At 36.1% G+C, this 25412-nt stretch overlaps 1 protein-coding gene across 5 annotated transcripts in view; it reads left to right on the forward strand.

Annotated features, from left to right (window-relative positions):
• DACH2 (dachshund family transcription factor 2) overlaps positions 1–25412 on the forward strand; it is a 675689-nt gene that overhangs the window by 414857 nt on the left and 235420 nt on the right. For all 5 annotated transcript variants that reach the window (XM_074323712.1, XM_074323713.1, XM_074323714.1 and 2 more), the window contains one exon: positions 1642–1773. In XM_074323712.1, the coding sequence (XP_074179813.1) occupies positions 1642–1773 (132 nt within the window). The remainder of the gene's footprint in view (positions 1–1641; positions 1774–25412) is intronic.

Raw genomic sequence — 25412 nt, forward strand, 5'->3', positions numbered from 1 at the left:
CTTTGTTCCATTTTCAGTTACCTTTATTATATGGTATTAGATAAAGGATAACTTACGAACTTTATTCATTCAGATGGAAACTATTAGGAAGAATCAATTAGAAATTCTAGAAATAAAGAACACAGGAACAGATATAAAGAATACCGGTGATGGGCTAATTGATAGTTTTGACACAGCTTAGGAAAGAATCAGTAAACTTTAAAATATAGTAATAGAAATTATGCAAAATCAAACCGAAAGAGAAAATAAAAACAGTGGGAAATGTAATAAATACATGATTTTATGCACAAAGATCCCCATTTAACCCACACATGGTCTATGAAGAGGCAGAAAGTTTGGAGAATGACTGTTGTTTTATAAGCCTAATCAGGTGGTATATTATTTTCCTATTCGTGCTATAACAAATTACCACTGTTAAAGTAATTACATGAGGAGGCCACTAGACTGAGGTGGCTCTAATGCCCTGGTAGCCTACGTAAGCAAACCAAAACCTTAGCCAGAGTCAATTCCTGTAATTGCCTCAAGGTTAACAAATTGGAAGTTAGGAATAACCAATCAGAAACAGCCAACTACGCTTTCCCAAATAAGGTAACCTCTTAAGCTATAGCCAGAGAATGCCCTTCTGCATAGGCTCTACAAAAGCCTTTCCCTTAGCCTGTGTGGGTAAAGAACTTCTAATCACTTTCAGTTTGGCACTGCCAGATTCAAATTGATGTTTGTTCAAATTAACTTGCAAACTAATGAAATAATAATAAAAATTTCAAAAATTAATTTGAATTGACTAGACATTTTAGCGGGCATTGTTAGAATCTGGATTGCTCTATATTTGGTACCAGTTTACATATATATATATATATATATATATATATATTGTACTGCCTGATGTAGACTTCCTAGAAGAAAGAATTTCAAACTTAAGCACTCATGTTTTTTCTTTGGGTTTTTATTCCTACCTCCTTGCACCATTATAAAGAGTTAAAAATAATTGTCTTGTATTAATGCAAAACAATGTAATTATAATATAGGGATTGGCACACTTTCAGAGGTAGCATGCCATGTTTTTATTTATTTGATCCCTCAGTGTGTAATGAGTAAGAGGGTATACAGGTAGAAAGACTACTTGAAGTCTTTTTCCTTCAGTCCTTCTCCCTCTCCCTTCTAAGGTGACTCTCACAGGCAAGACAGTCCATCCTTCAGCAAAAGCACCAACAAGGGCATTGACTAGAAAGTTGTTCTTTCTAGCATTTCAGAGTACTTCCTCTGACAATGTTGTTTCAGATGGAATTGAGTACATGGTAAGTTCTGCCTAAAACAACTGTCCAGAGCTCTTACTAAGCACCAGAACACATTAGCATGAGTTTTGGAATTTCTCAAACAATTTTCATATAACTCTGTTTTCTCTGTGTTTTTTCCTGGAGAGCTGACCCACATTCAATGCATTTTTAGATTTTCAAACTGTCCATTGTAAGATGAAGTAATTACAAGTGTTGAAAATTACTTTGTTAAATAATATTATTTATAAATTAGACTTGGACTTACTTTTGTCTTGTGCTATGCAGCATAGGCCTGGTAAAGAAAATGTATCCGGCTTTCAATTATATTAAATGGTCCTCATTTTAAAAGGGATAATTGTGGTTTTAGGTATAACAGCTGCAGCAATGGCTGAGGCAATGAAGCTGCAGAAGATGAAGCTTATGGCTATGAACACTCTTCAGGGAAATGGAAGCCAAAATGGGACTGAATCAGAGCCTGATGATCTTAATTCTAACACAGGTGAGTATCTTCAGGATTCCAAGTCAGATGACTCATTGATTTATTCTGCAATGGGAGAGAGGAGGGCTGAGCAGGGGAGGAGAGAATAATATATATACTTTGATTGTAAGCAATTACTATAGAAGTATGCTTAACCCTACCTCTAACTTGCATATGTAAATTAGAAAACCATTATAGGTCAGAATCTCATTTAAGGAAACATTGAATTATCTTCATGGTTTTGTTGTAGAGGGATTAATTTCTAATTTTTATAATGCTAGCTATTGCACCTTCTGCTTGCTAAAAGCTGCCCGCTTCAATTTCACCCCAGGCTTCTCAACTCCTCTTTCTCTAAATAATTTACCACTGAATGGCAGTTGTGAGAGTCCACCTTGGCTGGGCTACAGTCTCTTCAACTGGAGTACCACCTCTTCAGCTCAGTAAAGGTGCTGGTAGACTTGAGGTGTTATCAGCAAGGGCTAAAGAAAAGAGGTGGAACAAAGAGAAAGTAAGGAAAAAAGATGGAGAAAGGGAGATAAGAGAAAGATGCCTGTATCCCATTGAAATGTCCTCTCCCTTCTTACTGCTTGTTTTCACTCCTTTATCCTTGGCTAGTAATTATACCTTGGCTTTTTTATATGACCACCTCTCATATGTCCTTTGGAATTAGGTGGAATTATAAATATCAATATGGATGAATGGGTAGATGGATAGAAATTTACATAGATAGGTAAAGTTTAATTTTAGTGGGGAATAATAAGGGCCAATCAAAAATGTCCTTAGGTGCCATAGGTTTCCAATCTTAACTGCAGGTAAATTCAATATAATGTGACAGGTGGATCAGTAGTACCCTTATCTCTCTTTTTTTCGGCTCCTAGAAGTTCAAGCATTATAGGGCCTTATTTTGGAGGGAAAAGCAAAGGGGAATTAAAGAGGGAAATTAGTGAATCAAGTCAATGTGAAAAACTACTGTGACTTTAATACAGTGAAGGTCTCCTCATCTAAAATGGAAATGTTCATGGTGAATTATAGAATGAGAATTAGTTTTCAGCCAGTGCCCACAGTGGGGAATAATGAATAGTTTTAGTGGATTAATGGTAAGTGGAAGCAACACATAGATAAGACTAAAATTAACACTAAACAAAAGAATAATAACAATAGTAAGAAATTACCAGTTACTATGTACTAACTGTCTCCCATGTTTTTTTCCTATAGTTCCATTTTCTATTTAGGTATTATCTACATATAACATTGTGAAAGTTTATAGTATACAATATGCTTATTTGATACAATTATATATTGCAATGTTATTACCACCATAATGTTAGCTAACATCTTCATCACATCACATGATTATGATTTCTTTTTTATGGTGGGAACATTTAAGGTCTAGTCTCTTAGCAACTTTCTTTTTTTTTATTTTATTAAATTTATTGAGGTGACAATTGTTAGTAAAATTACATAGATTTCAGGTGTACAATTCTGTATTACATCATCTATAAATCCTATTGTGTGTTCATCACCCAGAGTCAGTTCTCCTTCCATCACCATATATTCGATCCCCCTTACCCTCATCTCCCACCCCCCACCCCCCACCCCCCTTACCCTCTGGCAACCACCAAACCATTGTCTGTGTTAATGAGTTTCTGTTTCTCATTTGTTTGTCTTGTTCTTTTGTTGCTTTTGGTTTATATACCACATATCAGTGAAATCACATGGTTCTCTGCTTTTTCTGTCTGACTTATTTCGCTCAGCATTACACTCTCAAGATCCATCCATGTTGTCACAAATGTTCCTATATCATCTTTTGTTACCGCCGAATAGTATTCCATTGTGTATATATACCACAACTTCTTCATCCATTCATCTATCCAAGGACATTTTGGTTGTTTCCATGTCTTGGCCACCGTAAACAAAGCTCTTAGCAACTTTCAAGTATATAATATAATATTGTTAACTATAATCACAATACTGTGATTAGATCCTCAGAATTTATTCATCTCCCATCTGCCATGGTAACTCATTTAATTCTTATCAGATTTTCAGAAAAAAAGATATTTTCAGAACTCTCATTTTGCAGATCAGAAAATAGGCACAAAGTGATTCAGCTTTGCCCATAGTCACAAAGCTAGTAAGTTTCAATCCCATGCCTGGTTAAATCCAAAGTGTTTGCCCTATCCACATTTTTCCTCCTCTTCAATGATGTTTTGTTATAGGAATTTTATTTTATTAAACCCCTTGCATGAAAATTGTTTTATGATGAAGATACAGTGATAAACTGATGATTGGTTTCCTAGTCTTAAGACTTCTTAATTCATACTGGCTTCCTAATCTTGAATTGTCTTGGAAGTGACCAACATTTGCAAGAAAGCCTGTAGTAAATAAAAAATAATTTTTCTACCAATAAATATTAATACTAACTCAAGCAATAACTCTGTCATATTTTTCTCAGTTATACCAGTTTCTGAAAAAGACTTTCTCCAAAACTTCTGTTGTTCCTTTATAATAAGACAACATAAAACCTTTTGAGAGATATACTGGTGACCTAATTTTTAACTTAGAATTAGGTTGGTGAAAAAGTAATTGTGGTTTAAAAGGTTAAAAACTGCAAAAACCGCAATTACTTTGGCACCAACCTAATAAATAGGTAATTTTCCTAGCGATACATAATCTGGCCTAACTTGATATCCATCATTGTGGTAAAGAAAGTATTAGGTTTCCATTTGTGTATGATGTTTGACTTGGTGCTATAGAAATGGAATTGAAGTAGTAGCCATGCTTGACCGTGCAGAAATTGAAATTTATCCTTACCTTGGTGTCATGATGTCATAAAATAATAGTGATGCTGATAATAATAATAACAATAATAAGTAAATAAGTCCCTGAGGTTTTTCAAAGTCTCTAAATGAGCAGTGTTGCCATGAACACACCTGTACACCAGATCCTGTTACCCAGAGGAATCTCCTAAGCTATAACTTCACCCTGTAGGAGAAAAGGAGTGTAGGTGGACTTCAGCAGCCTTTGCCACTGAAGACTCCAGCAGCCCTCACTGCCACCATGGGTACCCACAACCTTGCCTGCAAAATACTCCCTCAGTATTGGCCACTCATGATTTCAGGTGATGACAGTGCACAAGGTCAACACTGCTGTTCCCTCCCCAACCCTAGATCTGGAGCTGTACCCAAAAAACATACAATGGAGAAAAGAAAGCCCTTTCAATAAATGGTTCATGAAAAATTGGAAAGCCATGTGCAAAATAGTGAAACTAGACTGCTGTCACCATATACCAAAATTAACTCAAAATGGATCAAACACCTAAACATAAGAGCTGAAAGAATACATTGCATAGAAGAAAGCATAGGTACTAAATTTATGGACCTTTGGCTTTGAGTGGATTTTATGAATTTGACCTCAAAGGCAAGGGAAGTAAAAGCAAAACTAAATGAATGAGAGTGTATCAAACTAAAAAGCTTCTGTACCACAAAAGAAAATATCAACAAAGCAAAGAGGCAATCAGGCTGCATGAGAGAAGATATTTGCAAACAGACCTCCAATAAGGGGCTAATTTTCAAAATATATAAAGAACTCATACAAGAAAAAAATAGACAATACAATTACAAAATGGGCAGAGGACTTGAACAGACTATTCTCCCAATAAGAGATAAAAACAGCCAACAGACATATTAAAAATGCTCAACATCACTAGCTATTAGTGAAATGCAAATATAAACCACAATGAGATACCACCTCACACCTGTGATAATAGCTATCATCAACCGCACAGGTAATAACAAGTGTTGGAGAAGCTGTGGAGAAAGAAGAACCCTCAGAAACTGCTGGTGGGTGTATAAATTGGTTCAGCCACTATGGAAAAAGTATGGCGTTTGCTCAAAATCTGAAGAATAAAATTACTATATGACCCAGGATTCCCTTTCCTGGGTATCTATCCCAAAATTCTGAAACATTTATCCATAAAGATATATGTACCCTTATGTTCATTGCAGCATTATTCACCATGGCCAAGACATGGAAACAACCAAAGTGCCCATTGATAGTTGATTGAATAAAGAAGATGTGGTACAGGGCCGGCCCAGTGGCTCAGGCAGTTGGAGCTCTGTGCTCCTAACTCTGAAGGCTGCCGATTCAGTTACCACATGGGCCAGTGGGCTCTCAACCACAAGGTTGCAAATTCACTTCCTCGAGTCCCGCAAGGGATTGTGGGCTCCGCTCCCTGCAACTAAGATTGAACAGGGCACCTAGAGCTGAGCTGCCTCCCGAATGGCTCAGTTGATTGGAGCACGGGCTCTCAACCACAAGGTTGCCCGTTCAATTCCTCGAGTTCCCCAAGGGATGGTGGGCAGCAACCCCTGCAACTAGCAATGGCAACTGGACCTGGAGCTCAGCTGTGCCCTCCACAACTAAGACTGAAAGGACAACAACTTAAAGCTGAATGGCACCCTCCACAACTAAGATTGAAAGGACAAAAACTTGACTTGGGATAAAGTCCTGAAAGTACACACTGTTCCCCAATAAAGTCCTGTTCCCCTTCCCCAATAAAATCTTTAAAAAAACAATGGTACATATATACAATGAAAAATTACATGGCCATGAGAAAAGATGAAGTAGTGCCATTTTCAACAACAATGGATGGATCTTGAGATTATCATGCCAAGTGAAATAAGTCAGACAGAAAAAGTTGAGAATTATATGACTTCACTCATTTGTGGGATATGAAACTGAAAGCACCAAACAAATAAGACAAACAAACAAAGAAACAAGAACTCATAAACTGGAACAACAGTCTAGTGGTTACTAGAGTGGGGGGGAGGGTGGGTGGTACAGGAGGGAAAAGGGGGTCAAATATATGGTATGAAAAAAGAACTGACTTTGGTTGGTGAGCACACAATGAAATATATAGATGATGTACTTTAGAAACGTACACTTGAAACCTATATAAATGTACTAACCAATTCACCCCAAGAAATTTAATAATTTTTTTAAAAATGGAGAGGTAAAGTCTTTCCCAAAGAAACAAAGAACTGAGGGAATTCATCACCATCAGAACTTCCTTACAAGAAATGATTAAAGGATATTTAAACAATGAAATAAAATATTCTAAACTACAATGTAAAATTATATGTATACGTAAGTCTCACTGGTAAAAGTAAACATATAGACAAATACATATTTATGTAACACTGTAATGGTAGTCCGTAAATTACTTTTAACACTAATATGAAATTGAAAAGATAAAATATTGTTAATGGATACACACTATGATAAGAAGAAAACTCTAAATGCAAGAACACATAGTGTGTGGGGGACAGTAAACGTGTAATGATTTTCTATGCAATAGAAGTTGTTATCAACTTAAAATTAAGGTTTTAGGTGCATATTTTATACAAGCCTTGAGTCATACAATAAGTAAAAATCTATAATAGATATGCAAATGCATAAATGAATAAAAGAAGTACACTACCCAAATAAATCAATCACAAAGGCAGCAAGAGAAGAGAGGGAAAAACAATTTTAAAACAGAAAATAATTAAGAAAACAGCCATAGTAAATCCTTACCTGTCATTAATTACTTTAAATGTAAATAGGTTAAACTCACCAATTAGAAGGCACTGAGAAGAATAGATTAAAAAATCAGATTAAGTGATCTGCTGTCTACACATGGCTCCATTTAGATTTAAAGACACACATAGGTTGAAAGTGAAAGGATAGAAAAAGATGCAGTGCAAATGGTAACCAGAGGAAAGCGAGTGGCTATAATTATATCAGACAAAATATACTTTAACTCTTAAACTTTTAGTGGAAACAAAGAAGGTCATCATACAGTGATAAAAAGGTCAATTAGACAGAAAGATATAACATTTATAAATATATGTGTATCCAACATCAGAACACCTAAATGTATAAAGCAAATATTGATCAGGAGGCATAAGTTTACAGCAATAAAATAATAGTAGGGGACTTCAATACCCCACTTACAATAATGCACAGAACATCCAGACAGAAAAATCAATAAAGAAAAACCTTACTTCAACAACACTATAGACCAAATGAGCATAACAGACATATACAGAACCTTGTATTCTACTGCAGAAGAATACATTTTTTTCGAGTAAATTCTCCTAGATAGATCCCATGTTATTATAGGTCACAAAGTAAGTCTTACCAAATTAAAAAACAAAACAAAAAAACATACCAAATACTTTTTCTGACCACAACGGAATAAACCAAAAATCAGTAACAGCAAGAAAATGGGAAAATTTATAAACATGTAAAAAGTAAACAATAATTTCTTGAGCAACCATTGAGTAAAAGGGAATCAAAGGAAGTTTAATGAGTATCTTCAAATAAATGAAGATGAAAACAAGACATACCAAAACTATTGAATGCAACAAAAGTAGTACTAAGACAGAAGTTCCTAGTGATAAGTGCTTAATTGAAAAAGAAAACCCTCAAAGAAACAATTAATTTTGTACCTCAGATAACTAGAAAAAGAACAAACCCGGCTCATTGTTAGCAGAATGAAAGAGATAATAAAAATTATAGCAGAAATAAATCAAGTGGAGAAAACGTGGGAAAAAACAACAAAACTAAGGGTTGGTCTTTTTTGAAAGATAAAATCAACACACTCTTAGGTACACTGAGGAAAAAAGAGAGAAGATGCAAATATATAAAATCAGAAATGAAAGAGGAGGCATTGCAGTGCTTCAGAAATATAATGGATTACAAGTGATGATTAAGCACAATTATACATCAACACCTGGATAACCTAGAGGAAATGGATAAATTCCTAGAATATACAACCAACCAAAACTGAAACAAGAAAAATTGGAAAGCATTTATAGATAAATTACTAGTAGGGGAATTATCACAGCAAATCAAATCAAATAAAAGTAAGTAATCAAAAAAGAAATAAAAATAAATAATTTAAAAACATCCCAACACCAACAAAGCCAAGGTCGAGATGATTTTTCTAGTGCATTCTACCATTTAAAGAAGAATTAACTCCAAACTTACCAAACTGTTCCTAAAATTGAAAGGGTGGGAGCACTCCAAACTCATTTTCCGAGCCCAGCATTACACTGATAAAGCCAGATAAGGATACTACAAGAAAAAAATTAAGGGCAAGTATCCCTGTTGAATACATAAATTCTCAATAAAATACTCACAAACCAAATTTGAGCACATCAAAAGGGTAATATGCCATGACCAAAGGGATTTATCCGCAGGATGCAAGGTTCATTTACCATATGCAAATCAATGGATATGCTACTAAAAATTTACAAAGTGAAAGAAAAAAACACATGATTATCTTAATAGACATAGAAAAACACATTTGACAAAGTTCTAAATCCATTTATGATTAAAACTCTCAACAAACAGTTATAGAAAAAACTTAACTCACAACATAAAGGCCATATATGAAAATCCCACAGCTAACATCATAATCAGTGGGTTAAAACATAAAGCTTTCCCTTTATGTTCTGGTATAAGGCAAGGATGCCCACTCTCAACATATCGTACTATAAGTCCTAGCCAGACCAGTTATGTAAGACCAAAAACTAAAAGGCTTCCAAATTAGGAAGGAAGAAGTAAAATAATCTCTATTTGCAGATGACATGGTCATGCATGTAGAAAACTATAAAGCTCACCAAAAAACTGTTAGAATAAGTGAATTCAGTAAAGTTATAGTATCCAAAATCAATATACTAAATCAATAGTGTTTCTATATATCCACAATGAACTATCCAAAAAGAAAATTAAAGATACAGTTCCATTTATAATGGCAAGAAAAATAATTAAATGCTTAGGAATAAATTTAATGAGAGAAGTGAAAGACTTGTACACTGAAAATTACAAAATATTAGTTAAGAAAATTAAAGAAGACACTGATAAATGGAAAAATATCCCATGTTCATGGATTGGAAGAATTAATTTTGGTAAAATGTCAATACTACCGAATGTGATCTACATGTTCAATTGCAATTCCTATAAAAATTTCAATGGCCCTTTTCAAAGAAATGGGACCAACAATCCTGAAAGTTTTAAGGAACCTGTTCAAGATGGCAGAGTAGGTAACTGTTGTGCTTGACCTCCTCTCACAACCACATCAAATTTGCAACTAATCTATAGAACACCATCCCTAAGAATCACCTAACATCTAGGTAAACAGAAGTCCTACAACTAAGGATATACAGAAGCAACCACATGAAGACTTGTGGGAAGGGTGCAGATGTGGCACAGGCTAGTCCCACACGCCTGTGGCACGTGTGGCAGTTCAAAATCGGGAAGGATATCTTGGGTGTAGAAGTTACCCCTCGAGAGGAGCTTCATATCCCAGCCCCACACCAGGCTTCCCAGCCCAGGGTTCTAGTGCCAGGAAGAGAAGTGCCCATAACTTCTGGCTATAAATAACCAGCGGAGATTGTTGGAGTAAGATGGTGGGCAGCTGTAATTGGAGGTGTTCCTTTTTTTTCCCATTTCTAAAAATTATTTATTTTCTCAGATACAGTTGACATTAAATATTACTTTTTATTAGTTTCAGGTATACAGCTTAGTGGTTCGGCATTTATATAATATATGCGGTGATATCCCCAATTACTCTAGTACCCATCTGGTACTATATACAGTTGTTGCAACATTATTGACTGTATTCTCTATGATGTACTTTACATCCCTGTGCATACTTCGTAATTACTAATTTGCATTTTTTAATTCCTTCACCTTTTTCACTCTGCCTCCCAACCCCACTCGCCTCTGAAAACCATTAGTTTGTTCTTTGTATCTATGAGTATGTGTCTGTTTTGTTTGTTCATTTATTTTGTTCTTTAGATTCCACATATAAGTGACATCATATGATATTTGTCTTTCTCAGTCTGATTTATTCCACTTAGAATCATATCCTCTAGGATCATCCATATTGATGAAAATGGTAAGATTTCTTTTTTTATGGCTGAGTAATATTTCATTGTATATCTGTTCTACTTTATCTTGTTGTCTATAGATGGGCACTTAGATTGCTTCCATATCTTGGCTATTGTAAATAATGGTGCAATGAACGTAGGGGTGAATATATACTTTTGAATTAGAGTTTTGGATTTTTTTTGATAAATACCCAGAAGTGGAATTGCTGAGTCATAATGTAGTTCTATTTTTAATTTTTGAGGAACCTCTGAACCATTTTCTATAGTGGCTGCACCAATTTGCAATCCCACCAACAGTGCACAAACTTTCCCTTCTCCCTGCATTTTTGCCAACACTAGTTTGTTGATTTATCAATGATAGTCACTCTGACAGGTGTAAGGTGATATCTCATTGTGGTTTTAATTTTCATTTCAACTCTGATGATTAGTGACATTGAGCATCTTTTTATGTGTCTATTGACCATGTATATGTCCTCTTTGGAGAAATGTCTATTCAGGTTCTCTGACAATTTTTAAATTGTTTTGTTGTTGTTGTTTTTTTCTTCTTTTGGTGTTGTCTGAGTTTTTTATAAATTTTGGATATTAACCTCTTATCAGATGTACCATTGGCGAATATCATCTCCCACTCAGTAGGTTGTCTTCTAGTTTTGTTGATGGTTTCCTTTGCGTGCAAAAATGTTTAGTTTGATGTAGTCATATTTCTTTATTTTTTTTCCTTTGTTTCTCTCCCCTTAGGAGAGGTAGCAGAAAAATATCACTGAGACCGATGTCATAGAGTTTACTGCCTATGTTTTCTTCTAGGAGTTTTATGTTTTGGGGTCTTGGATTTAAGTCTTTAATTCATTTGGCATTTGTTCTTGTACGTGATATAAGGGTTATCCTGTCTCATTCTTTTGCATGTACCTGTCCAGTTTCCCCAACGCCATTTATTAAACAGAATGTCTTTACCCCACTGTATATTCTTGTCAGGCATTCCTGTTACAGGGTCCGCTCACTGACTTATTTGCTGGACTCACTTGCTCTGAGCTCCAGAAATGGGGCAGCAGCTCGAAAGGCACCAGCCACATACAAGAGGAGTTCAGTTGTCTGGCTGAAGAATGAGGGCTGGAAGGTCAACTTCCTCACAGAGAGAAGTGCTGACAGAAACCATTTTTCCTTTTTTGAGCCTTGCCATCAGCTACCCTGCATTCCATTCATAGGTGGGCATCATATCTGAGTCTCATCAACCTGGCTAACACTGTTACCCTGCTCTGGTGATTGCCAGACCATGCTCCTCTTAACTTGTGGGCCTACTCAATAGTCTTCCATGGCTTTTACATACAAACAATGTGTCTTGGCTTATGTGCGGACTTTCTTAAAATCTTTTTAAGGTTCCCAAATCCCAAACAAGTAGCATCTGGTTTCTGCATGCCCTGTACCTCTTGCTATACAGCTTCAAGTCTGGTACTAGTGAAAGCTGGCCTCAATTTACAGCTTAGCCTTTCCCAGGCACCTCCAAGTCCAGCACAAGCAGCAACCATCTGAATATTATTTTGTAGCTAATACGAAGTGGCCCCAGGAAGGGCACAGGCAGTGGCTGACCTTACCCTGCAATAGAACCCCTCCCAAGAGGCCCCAAAACCAACATATCTGGTGGCCACATTTAGATCATACCAGAGCCCGACCAAATCACCTCTACAGATGACACACACAAAGGGTAGACTCAGCAGGTACCAGAGCCCTACTAAAGCAAATCCTGTTCTGTAGTGTCAGCCCCTCCACAACAGTTCCTCCACTGTAAACCCAGAGACTCATCTCACATGATCAGCCTGAGTGTCAACCCCTCCTGTTGATGTGCAAACAGCAACCATGGCTCAAGTACCACAGGAGGGCACACTCAACCCCCATAAGGGACCCACCTGGAGCACTCAGCTCAGGTGATGAGGGAGACTGCACCACTGAGCCCCACAGGACATCTACTATATAAGGCTGCTCTACTAAGTCTGGGAGTGATAGAAGCTCTACCTAATACAAACAAACCCAGGGAGACAGCCAAAATGGGTAGACAAACAACATGACCCAAATGAAAGAACAGAACAAAGCTCCAGAAAAAGAACTAGGCAAAATGGAGACAAGCAATCTATCAGATGCAGAGTTCAAAACACTCATTATAAGGATGAAGTTCAGTGAAAACTTCAACAAAGAGCTAGGAAACATAAAAATGGAGATAGAAAACATAAAAAACACCAGTCATAAATGAAGACTACAATAACTGAAATGATGAATACATTAGAGGGAAATCAACAGTAGATTAAATGAAGCAGGGGATCGAATCAGTGACTTGGAAGACAAGATAGTAGGAAGCACCCAATTAGGACAACAAAAAAGATAAAAAAACCCAAATTATGAGGATAGTTTAAGGGGCCTCTGAGACCACATCAAGCATACCAACATTTGCATCATAAGGGTACCAGAAGGAGAAGAGAGAGTGAGGAATTGCAAACCTATTTTAAGAATTAATGACTGAAGGGGAGATCCAGATGGTGGAGTAGATAAACACTGTGTGTGCTTCCTTCCACGAACACATTAAAATTACAACTAAATTATAGAAAAAACAATGTGAAGAACCATCTGAAGTCTGGCTGAACAGAAGTTCTATAACTAAGGATATAAAGAAAAAGCCACGTCAAGACTGGTACAAGGGGCAGAGATACAAAATTAGCTGGCCCCAAACCTCTGTGTGGGAGTTGAGAATCATGATGGATATCTCAGCATGGCCATTCTCCACAGAGGAGCGAGGTACCCCAGCCTAAAACCAGGGTTCCCAGCCTGGAGTACTGGTGCCAGAAAGAGGACGGCCCACAACATCTGGCTGTTAAAAACATTGGTATTTCCAACCATCCATGTGGGACAGAAGGCTGCAGGAAACCCAGATGTCCTCTTAAACATCCCATGCACAGACTCTCTTCCAGGCACTCACCCTGGGCCCCAGCAGTGGAATGGTTACTCGGGACATGAAAAACATATGGAGCCGGGGGCAAGTATGAGGCTTGTGGCCTGGGGCAAGGGCTGGAGGACAGTTGCCGTTTTCCCCATGTGGTGTCCCCTCCCATGCAGTGGCACGCAGGTGCCATCTTTCCTGTTGGAGCCTTCTGCTACCACAGCCAAATCTGTATCTTATTGGCCTGGTAAGCTCCACTAGGACTGCACCCCATCCAACTTCTCCAACACCAGAAGCACTCTTTCCTTAGGAGGTAGTCTCACTCACATTGTACTCTGTGGGTGCCAGGCAGGTGACGACTGGCCTTAGTGTGCTCTAAAACTTTTGCTGAGTAGCTTCAGCCTCAGCACTGGCAGCAAACCAGAGTCTACATTATCTCTTCCCACTCTGGTGACTCCCTGAGACCCTTCCTCACCTAACTCGCATAACATATGAGGCTTTATCAGTGGCTGAACCTTAAGGGACCCAGCAGGTGGCCGCCATACTTTGGGTGTCCTGGCTTTTTGTGGAGCTACCGCAGGCCTGGTACTTGTAGAAGCCATCCTCACTTCACAGCATGGCCTCTCCCACATGCCTCCAACTTTAGCAAAGGCAGAAAACAAATGTGTATCACCTTGTACCTCCTACCAGGTAGTCTGTGGCTGATCACAGGCAGTGGATGACCTGGGCCTATACTAAAGTCCCTCCCAAGTGTCCCCAGAACTAATATACTTGGAGGTTGGCTTCAGACCATAGGAGAGCACTGCTCGATTAGCCACATAAGTGGCACACACAAAGGGCAGTCTCAACAGGCACCAGAGCCCACTGGGGCAAATCCCACACAGTAGGGTAAGTCCCCCACAGAGGAGTCTGTAAGCTATGAATGTGGCCAAACCCACAGTCAGCCTGAGGGTCAATCCCATCCACTGAAATGCCAGTAATAGTCAAAGCTCATCTATATCAGGAGGGCACACACAACTCATACAAAAGACACTTCTGGAGCCCCCACAGCAGGCGACCAGGGAGATTGTGCCAGGGCCCCACAGGGAACCTTCTACATAAGGGCATCCTGTCAAGAGTGGGAGACATAGCAGATCTACCTAATACATAGAAACAAACACAGAAACAAAGAAATACATTCCAAATGAAAGAACAGGAGAAAACTCCAGAAAAAGAACTAAATGACATGGAGGCAAGCAAGGTACCAGATACAGAGTTCAAAACAGTGGTTATAAGGATGCTCAAGGAACTTAGTGAAAACTTCAGCAAAGAGATAGCAAGCATAAAAATGACATAGAGACCATAAAAAAGAACCAGTCATAGTGTAGAGTACAATAACTGAAATGAAGAATGCACTAGAAAGAACCACCAGCAGACTAGATGAAGCACAGATTTGAATCAGTGATTTGGAAGACAAGGTAGCAGAAAACACCCAATCAGAAAAGCAAAAAGAGAAAAGAATTTTTAAAAAATTAGGATATTTTAAGAGACCTCTGGGACAAAATCAAGCATACCAACATCATTGGAGTACCAGTAGGAGAAGAGAGAAAACAAGGCACTGAGAATATATTTGAAGAAATAATAACTGAAAACTTTCCTAACTTGACAAAGGAAATAGACATACAAGTGCAGGAAATGCAGAGTTCCAAACAAGATGAACCCAAACAGGCCCACACCTACACACATCATAATTAAAATGGCAAAGGTGAAAGACACAAAGAACCCTAAAAGCAGTAAGAGAAAGGCAACTGGTAACTTATAAGGGAGCTACCATAAGGTTGTCAGCTGATGTCTGAACAGAAACTGTGCAGGCCAGGAGGGATTGGCACAAAATACTCAATGTGATGAAAGTCAAGAACCTATAACCAGTATTACTCTGCCCAGTAAAGTGATCATTCAAAATCTAAGGGCAGATAAAGAGCTTCACAGAAAAGAGAAAGCTAAAGGAGTTCATCACCACCAAACCAGTATTACGAGGAATGTTAGAGGGACTTCTTTATGACAGAAAAAAAAAAAAAAAGATCAAAATTATGGATAATGAAATGGCAATAGCTATATATCAATCAACAATTACTTTCAATGCAAATGGATTACACATTCCAATCAAAAGATGTAGCAGGACTCAATGGATAAGAAAGCAAAACCCTTACATATGCTACCTACAAGAGACTGACTTCAGATAGAAAGACACACACAGGTGGAAAGTAAAGGAATGGAAAAAGTTTTTCACGAAGATGGAAATGAAAAAAGAAAAAAAAAAACAAAAAACCTGGTGTAACAATACTTATGCCAGACAAAATAGACTTTAGAACAAAGGCTATAGCAAGATACAAAGAAGGACCCAGTAATCCCACTTCTGGGTTTTTATCCAAAGAAACCCAAATTACTACTTCAAAGGATGTGTGCATTCATATGTTCATTACAGCATTATTTACAATAGCTAAGATACGATGGCAACCTGGGTGTTCATCAGCAGATGCATGCACAAAGAAGAGATTGTACATATATACAGTGGAATATTATTCAGCCATAAAAAGAATGGAATCTTGTCATCTGCAACAAGATGGATGTACTTAGAGTGTATTGTGCTGGGTGAAGTAAGTCAGATAGAAAAAGACAAATGCCATATGATTTCACTTATACATGGTATCTAAAGGACAAAATAAATAAAAACATAGATACAGAAAACATTTTGAGGGTTGCCAGATGGAGGAGAGTAGGGGGCATTGGTGAAAAAGGGTATGGGATTAAGAAGTACAAATTTGTAGCTGCAGAATAGTCATGGGGATATAAAGTATAGCATAGGGAATATAACCAATAATATTGTAATGACTATGTATGGATACCAGATTTATTTGGTAAATGGATACCAGGTTTATTTGGATGCCCACTTGTAAGTTATATAAATGTCTAAACACTATGCTGTGCACCTGAAACTAATATAATATTGTATGTAAGCTGTAATTGAAAGCTAAAAAGTTATTTTAAAATTTTTAGCTAAAAAAAATATCGAAATTCAAAATGCTCTGAATAGTCAAAACATTCTTCAGAAAGAAGACAAAAGCTGAAAGCACCATAGTGCCTGATTTCAAAATACACTGCTAAGCTACAATAATCAAAACAATATGGTACTAGCGTAAAAGCAGACACATAGACCAAATAGAACAGAATTGGGAGCCCAGAAATAAATCAACTCATTTACAGTGAACTCATCTTTGACACAGGTGCCAAGAACACACAATGGGTAAGGATTAGTCTCTTTAATGAATGGTGTTGCGAAAACAGGATTGTCAAATGAAAAATAATTGAAATCGTGTCTCACACCATATACAATAATTAACTCAAAATAAATAAAGATTTAAATGTAAGGCCTGAAAAAGTAACACCATTAGAAGAAAATATAGGAACAAAGCTTTCTGACATTGATCTGGGGAATGATTTTTTGGATATGACACCAAAAGCCAAAATAGACAAGTGGAATTTCATAAACATCAACAGCTTCTTCACAATAAGGGAAACAACAGGTGAAAAGGGAATCTGTGAAGTGGGAGAAACACATGCAAACCATATATCTGATGAAAGTCTAACATCCAAAACATATACCACTTGAACTCAAACAATTTGATAGCCAATAATAATAATAATAATCCAGTTAAAAATGGTCAATGGAACTGAATAGCCACTTCTTGAATTAAGACATACAAATGACCAAGAGGTATTTGAAATGGTGTTCTACTTCACTAATCATTATGAAAATGAAAATAAAAATCATGAACTATCACCTGACACCTGTTAGAATTGCTACTATAAGATAAAAACATTAAGTATTAGCAAGGATGTGGAGAGGAGGGAACAATTGTACACTATTGATGTTAATGTAAGTTGGTACAAACATTATGGAAAACAGTATGGAGGTTCTTCCAAATATTAAAAATAGAACTTCCTTATGATCTTGCAATCCCACTTCTGGGTTATATCCAAAGGAAATGAAGTCAGGATCTCAAAATGATATCTGCACTCTCATGTATATTGAAGAATTATTCACAATAGACAATATATGGAAACAACTTAAAAGTTTTTCCAAAGATGAATGGTTAAATAAAATGTGATTTTACACACACACACACACACACACACACACACACACACACACACGAGGTCAGACAGTTACGTTCGCAAACTCATCCTAGAAAAAGCGCTACATACCTCATTGCTGAATATCACTATGGTCACCTTTGAAGTGCTCCCTTGGGGAAGCTGTGCATGGAAGCCAGCGCCTAGTCCACCCTTCAAAGCAATTTTGGAACTCTTTTTCTGGAATGGCCATCAGAGCTGTCATCACATTACCCTTGATGTCTGGAATGTCATCAAAATATCTTCCTTTACCTTTGGGTAAAGAAAGAAGTCATTGGGGGCCAGATCAGGTGAGTAGGGAGGATGTTCCAACAGTTATTTGTTTACTGGCTAAAAAATCCCTCACAGACAGTGCCCTGTGAGCTGGTGCATTTTCATGATCCAAGAACCATGAATTGTTGGTGAAAAGTTCAGGTTATTTTGTCTAACGTTTTCACACAGCCTTTTCAGCACTTCCAAATAGTAAACTTGGTTAACTGTCCAGTTGGTACAAATTCATAATGAATAATCCCTCTGATATCAAAAAAGTTTTAACAACATCATTGCAACAAGTTCACAAACTTAATTTTCTGAATATATATATATATATATATATATATATATATATATATATGTATATGTATATGTATGTGTATATATATATATGAACATATATATATATATATATATATATATATATATATATATATGAACCTGAATGACATTATGCTAAATGAAAGAAGCAAGATACAGAAAGAAAAATACTGCAAGATCTCACCCATATGTGGATTCCAAAATAGTCTAACTCATCGAACCAGAAACCAGGAGCTGAAAGGTGGGGGAAATGGGAAGCTGTTGATCAAGGTGTACAAAATTTCAGTTATGCAAGATGAATAAATTTTGTGGATCTAATGTAGAACAGCGTGATTATAGTTAACAATACTGTATTGTATATGTAAAATTTGCTAAGAATGTAATTGTTTTCACCAAAAATATAAAAAGGGGGGGGGAGAAATACAAAATGCTAAATATGCCAGGTGACAGATATGTCAATTCACTTGATTATATTGTGATTACTTCACGATAGATATGTATATCAAGTCATCAAGTTTATACCTTAAATATATACAGTTTTATCAATTATACTTCAATACATGTGGGAAAAATTCTGGAAAAATGAAATGTCTGTTCATTGGAAAATTATAAGCTACATTTTCACAAGTAACAATTTGTAAATGGAAATTCACATCAAGAATTTTAGAACAGAAAATGGATTATAATCAAGGGACTAGTATGTCTTTTATTCCCTGTGGGTATCCTACCTCAGGATTTGAACTGGTTAAGTTTTGTAACTTATTTGAGATCAAAGACTGAGCTTGATACCTCTCTTTTTGATGTCCATGCTTATAACCTTTGATTTACTTTAGTGCCTTCTACAAAGGGAAAAAAGCAGGTAGATATTGACTAGGGAGATATCAGTTAACAGTGTTTACTGTCTGATTATTGTCTATGGGCATGGTCTTCCTTAATGTGTATGGTTGACATAGTAAGGGTAAATCAGACATTTAAACCACAGTAAAACTAGGTTTTGGAGAATCACTAAGGTTCTATTTACAAGATATATACTATATCTAATCAGCAAAGGAAAATCAGTCAATGCAGTAATAATATCCTATCAAGGGGATTGCTGGGTATCATATGAGGAAAACATATTGAATGTTATATACAATTTGTGTGGTGACCTAGGGGCTGAGCAGTACATTATGATCTAATGTGGTTATTTTCAGCGTTGGTTACACAGAATTCCAGTGCTAACAGTTGATGTGACTAGCAAACAATAGAGATCACATAAAGTTTCAGTATGTGAAAGAAATAAGCACTGTGGCAAGTGGACATTAATAAGTCACTCCATAAGAGATTATAGTACTTTTTGAATATGATTCATAAGTAAATTGAATTTTGATGCACAGTGTACAATATTCCAACAATGAGTAATATGTTGTCACTTTGGGAAGAAAAGACGAAAATCACTGGCTTTTAAATGCATATGACCTAGGAGAGGAAATTTTAAAAAAATGAATCAGTATACAAATTACTGTACTCTGAGATGGAAAGTGACAAAAGCAATGAAAGTAACAAAATACTGTGAGAATATAGAGAAAGAGGGAATTTCTTCTGAATAAGAAAATCAGGAAGGAATTCTAGTGAAAGGTGTGACATTGGAACTCTTCTTTCAAGGATGTTAAAGTGAAAAACGAAAAAATGGATGGCCTTGAATGATGTGTTAAGGAGACTGTATGATTGATTCCCCAGGGCAGCTGTTTTTATTTTTTAAATAGTTTTCTTTATTTGTCAATTACAGTTGACATACAATATTATATTAGTTTCAGGTGTATAATATAGTGATTAGACATTTGTATAACTTCTGAGGTGATCACCCCAATAAATCCGGTACCCAACTTACAGCATACATAGTTACTACAATATTATTATATTCCCTATGCTATACTATACATCTCCATGACGATTTTGTAACTATCAATTTGTATTGCTTAATCCTTTCCCCCTTTTCACCCATCCCCAGGCCTCCTCCCATCTGGCAATGCTCAAAATTTTCTCCTTGTATGACTTTGTTTTTGTTTCGCTTTTTCATTTATTTTGTTCTTTAGATTCCACACACACATATAACTAAAATTATGTGATATTTGTCTTTCTCTGTCTCTTTTACTCCACTCAGCACAATACGCTTTAGGTCCATCCATGTTGTTGCACATGGCAAGAGTTCAGTCTTTTTAAAGGCTGAGTTATATTCCTCTGGGTATATGTACTACCTCATCTTTATCCATTTATCCATTAAGGACACCCAGGCTGCCTCCCTATCTTGGTTATTGTAAATAATGCTGCAATGAACATGTGGATGCACAGGTCCCTTTGGAATAGTGTTTTTGGTTTCTTTGGATAAATACCCAGAAGTGGGATTACTGGGTCCTTTTTGTCTCTTGTCATAGCCTTTGTTTTAAAGTCTATTTTGTATTGTGTATTTTTTAATCCAGGTTTTTGTTTTCCATTTTCATAAAATATCTTTTTCCATCCCTTTACTTTCAGTCTGTGTGGGTCTTTGGATCTGAAATGAGTCTCTTGTAGGCAGCATATTTAAGGGTTTTGTATTCAGTGACCCTATGCCTTTTGATTGGAGCATATAACCAATTTACATTTTAAAATAATTATTGATAGATATATAGTTATTGCTATTTTATTATTCATAATTTTGATCTTTTTTTTTTCTTCTTCTTAAAGTAGTTTCTTGAACATTTCTCGTGGTACTACTTTGGTGGTGATGAACTCCTTTAGATTTTTCTTGTCTGGGAATCTCTGTATCTCTCCTTCAGTTCTAAATAATAGCTTTGCTGGGTAGAGTAATCTTGGTTGTAGGTCCTTGCTTTTCATCACTTTGAATATTTTGTGCCAGTCCCTTCTTCATGCAACATTCCTGTTGAGACATTAGCTGACAATCTATGGGAGCTCGTTTGTAGGTAAGTAATTCCTTTGCTCTTGCTGCTTGTAAGATTCTCTGTCTTTAACATTTGGCATTTTAATTATGACATATCTTGGTATGGGCCTCTTTGTGTTCATCTTGTTTGGGACTCTCACTACTTCATAGACTTGTATGTCTTTTTCCTTCACCAGGTTAGGGAAGTTTTCAGTTATTGTTTCTTCAAATAGGATTTCAACCACTTGCTCTCTCTCTTCTCCTTCTGTTACCTTTATGATGCGAATGGTAGTACACTTGACATTGGGCCACAGTCTCCTTAAACCATCCTCCTTTTTTCATATATTTTTCTTTTTGCTGTTCTGATTGGGTGTTTTCCCCCACCATCACTGATTTGATCCTCTCCTTCATCTAATCTAATCTGTGTGTGTTTTTTTTCAGTTACACTTACCATTCAATATTATTTTATATTAGTTTCAGGTGTACAGCATAGAGGTTTGACATTTATATAATTTATACAGTGAACACCCTGATAGTCTAGTACCTACCTGGCATCATACATACTTGTTGCATCATTAATAACTTATTCTCTCTATTTTTTGTACTTTACATCCCCAGGACTATTTTGTAATTACCAATTTGTATGTCTTAATTCCTTCCCCTTTTTTACCCAGTTCCCCAAGCCCCCTCTTCAAAGCAACCATTGTTTGTTGTTTTTCCTCTGTATCTATGGGTATGAATCTGTTTCTGTTTTGTTTGTTTACTTATTTGGTTCTTTCGATTCCACATGTAAGTGAGAGCGTATGTTATTTGTCTGTCTCAGTCTGACTTATTTCACTTAGCGTAATACCCTCTAGGTCTATCCATGTCACAAGTGGTAAGATTTCATTTTTAATGGCTCAGTAATATTTCATTGTATATATGTACCACATCTTCTTTAACCAATCATCTATTGATGGGCACTTGGGTTGCTTCCACATCTGGGCTATTGTAAATAGTGGTGAAATGAAAATAAGGATGCATATATCTTTTTGAATAGCATTTTGGATTTCTTCAGATAAATACCTACAAGTGGTATTGCTGGGTCATAAGGTACTTCTACTTTTCAATTTTTGACGAACCCCCAAACTGTTTTCCATAGCGGCTGTACCAATTTGCATTCCCACCAACAGTGCATCAGGGTTCCCTTTTCCCTGCATCCTCGCCAACACTTGTTTGTTGATTTATTGATGGTAGCCATTCTGACAGGTGTGAGATATCTCATTGTTGTTTTAATTTTCATTTGTCTGATGATTAGTGACATTGAATATCTTTTCATATGTCTATTGAGCATCTGTATGTCCTCTATGGAAAAAAGTCTGTTCAGGTCTTCTGCCCATTTTTTAATTGGATTGTTTGTCCTTTTGGTGTTGAATTGTATGAGTTCTTTATAAATTTTGGATATTAACCCCCTATCAGATGTATCATTGGCCAATATCTTCTCCCATTCAGTAAGTTGTCTTCTAGTTTTGTTGATGGTTTTCTTTGCTGTGCAAAAACTTTTTAGTTTGATGTAGACCCATTTGTTTATTTTTTTCTTGTGTTTCCCTTGCCCAAGCAGAGATATAAGAAAAAAATATTACTAAGAGCAATGTCAAATATTTACTTCCTATGTTTTCTTCTAGGAGTTTTATGGTTTTGTCTCTTACATTTAAGTCTTTCATCCATTTTTTTTAGCCTTGTATATGATGGAGGAAGGTGATCCAATTTCATTTTTTTTGCATGAATCTGTCCAGTTTTCCTCACACCATTTATAGAATGAACTGTCTTTACCCTACTGTATATTCTTGTTGCCTCCTTTATCATAGATTAACTGACCATAGAGGTGTTGGTGTAACTTTGGGCTCTCTATTCTGTTCCATTGATCTGTGTGTCTGTTTTTATGCCAGTACCATGCTGGTTAATAAAGCTTTATAGTATAATTTAATATCAGGTCATGTGATAACTTCAAATTTGTTCATCTTGTCTAAGATAGCTGTGGCTATTTAGGTTGTTTTTTGGTTCCATATAAGTTTTAAGATTATTTGTTCTAGTCCTTTGAAAAATTCCATTTGTATTTTGATAGGGATTTTATTGAATCTGTAAATTGCTTTGGGTAGTATGGACATTTTAACAGTGTTAATTCTGCCTGTTCGTGAGCACACTGTATGCTTCCATTTATTTGTATCTTGTTCAATTTCTTCAATGCCTTATAGTTTATGAGTACAGGTCTTTTTTTTTTTTTTTTAATTTGATTCATTGGGGTGACAATGGTTCGTAAAATTACATAGGTTTCGAATGTACAATCCTATAATACATCATCTATATATCATATTGTGTACTCACCACCCAGTGTCAGTTCTCCTTCCATCATCGTATATTTGATACCCTTTTCTACCATCCCCCTCCCCTGTACCCTCTAGTAACCACTAAACTGTTGTCTGTGTCTATGAGTGTTCGTTTCTTTATTTATTAGTCTTGTTCCTTTGTTGCTTTCAGTTTTATATCTGAGTACATGTCTTTTACCTCATTGGTTAAATTTATTCCTAGATATTTTTTGATGCAATTGTAAGTGGGCCTGTTTTCCTAATTTCTCTTTCTGACAGTTTATTACTTGTATATAAAAATGTATCTCATTTCTGAATATTATTTTTTTTTATCCTGCTACTTTACTGAATTCATTTATCAATTCTAATCGTTATTTAGTGGAACATTTCAGGTGTTCTATATGTAGTGTCATGTCAAAAATAATGACAGTTTTACTTTTTTATTTCAAATTTGGTTGCCTTTTCTTTTTCTTGTCTGATTGGAGTTCCTAGGACTTCTAATACTATGTTGAATAAAAGTGGTGAAAGTAGGCATCCTTTTCTTGTTCCAGATCTTAAAGAGAATGTTTTTAGCTTTTCCCCATTGAGTATGATATTAGCTGTGTGTTTTTCGTATATGTCCTTTACTACATTGAGGTATGTTCCCTCTATGCCCAGTTTACTGAGAGTTTTTATCATAAATGTATTTTGTGAAATGCTTTTTCTGCATCTATTGATATGATCATATGATTTTTATCTTTCAATTTTTTTTACATGGTGTACCACATTAATTGATTTGCAGATATTGAACCAACCTTGTATCCCAGGAATAAATCCCTCTTGTTAATGGTGTGTGATCTTTTTAATGTATTGCTGAATTCTGTTTGCTAATATTTTATTGAGGATTTTTGCATCTATGTTCATCAGGGCTATTGGTCTATAGTTTTCTTTATTTTTGTAATGTCTTTGTATTGTTTTGAAATCAGGGTAATTGTGGCCTTGCAAAATGAGCTTGGGCACTTTCTCTCCTCTTAAATTTTTTGAAATAGTTTGAGGAGGATCACTATTAATTTTTTTGTGAGTGTTTGGTAAAATTCACCTGTGAAGCCATCCTGTCCAGGACTTTTGATTGAGGGGAGGTTTTTGTTTGTTTGTTTGTTTGTTTGTTTGTTTGTTTGTTACAAATTTGATTTCATGTGTACTAATTGGTTGGTTCAGATTTTCTGTTTCTTCTTGATTCAGTCTTGAAAGATTGCGTGTTTTTAGGAATTTATCTGTTTCTTCCAGATTGTCCATTTTGTTGGTATATAATTGCTTATAATATTTTCTTGTAGTCCTACGTAGTTCTGTGGTGTCTGTCATCACTTCTCTTTCCCTTCTGATTTTATTCTTTTGGGTCCTCTCTCTTGCTCTCGCTCTCTCGTTTTTTAATGAGTCTGGTTCAGGGTTTATCAGTTTTGTTTATCAAGTCAAAGAATCAGGTAATAGTTTTGTTGATCTTTTGTATTTTTTTAGACTCTTTCATTTATTTGCACTCTGATCCTTATTATTTCCTTTCTCCTACTCACTTTAGCCTTTGTTTGCTGTTCTTTTTCTAGTTTATTTAAGTGTAACATGATATTTTTTATTTCTGATTTTTCTTGTTTTCTGAGATAGGCCTGTATTGCTATGAATTTCCTCTTAAAACTGCTTTTGTTGTGTTCCATAGCTTTGGATCACTGTCTTTTCATTTTTGTTTGTCTCAAAGTATCTTTTGATTTCTTCACTGACCTCTTTATTGACCCATTCATTATTTAGCAGCATGTTATTTAGCCTCTATGTGTGTTGTTTTTCAG

The sequence above is a fragment of the Rhinolophus sinicus genome, chromosome X (genome assembly GCF_036562045.2).
Source record: "Rhinolophus sinicus isolate RSC01 chromosome X, ASM3656204v1, whole genome shotgun sequence".
NCBI lineage: Eukaryota > Metazoa > Chordata > Mammalia > Chiroptera > Rhinolophidae > Rhinolophus > Rhinolophus sinicus.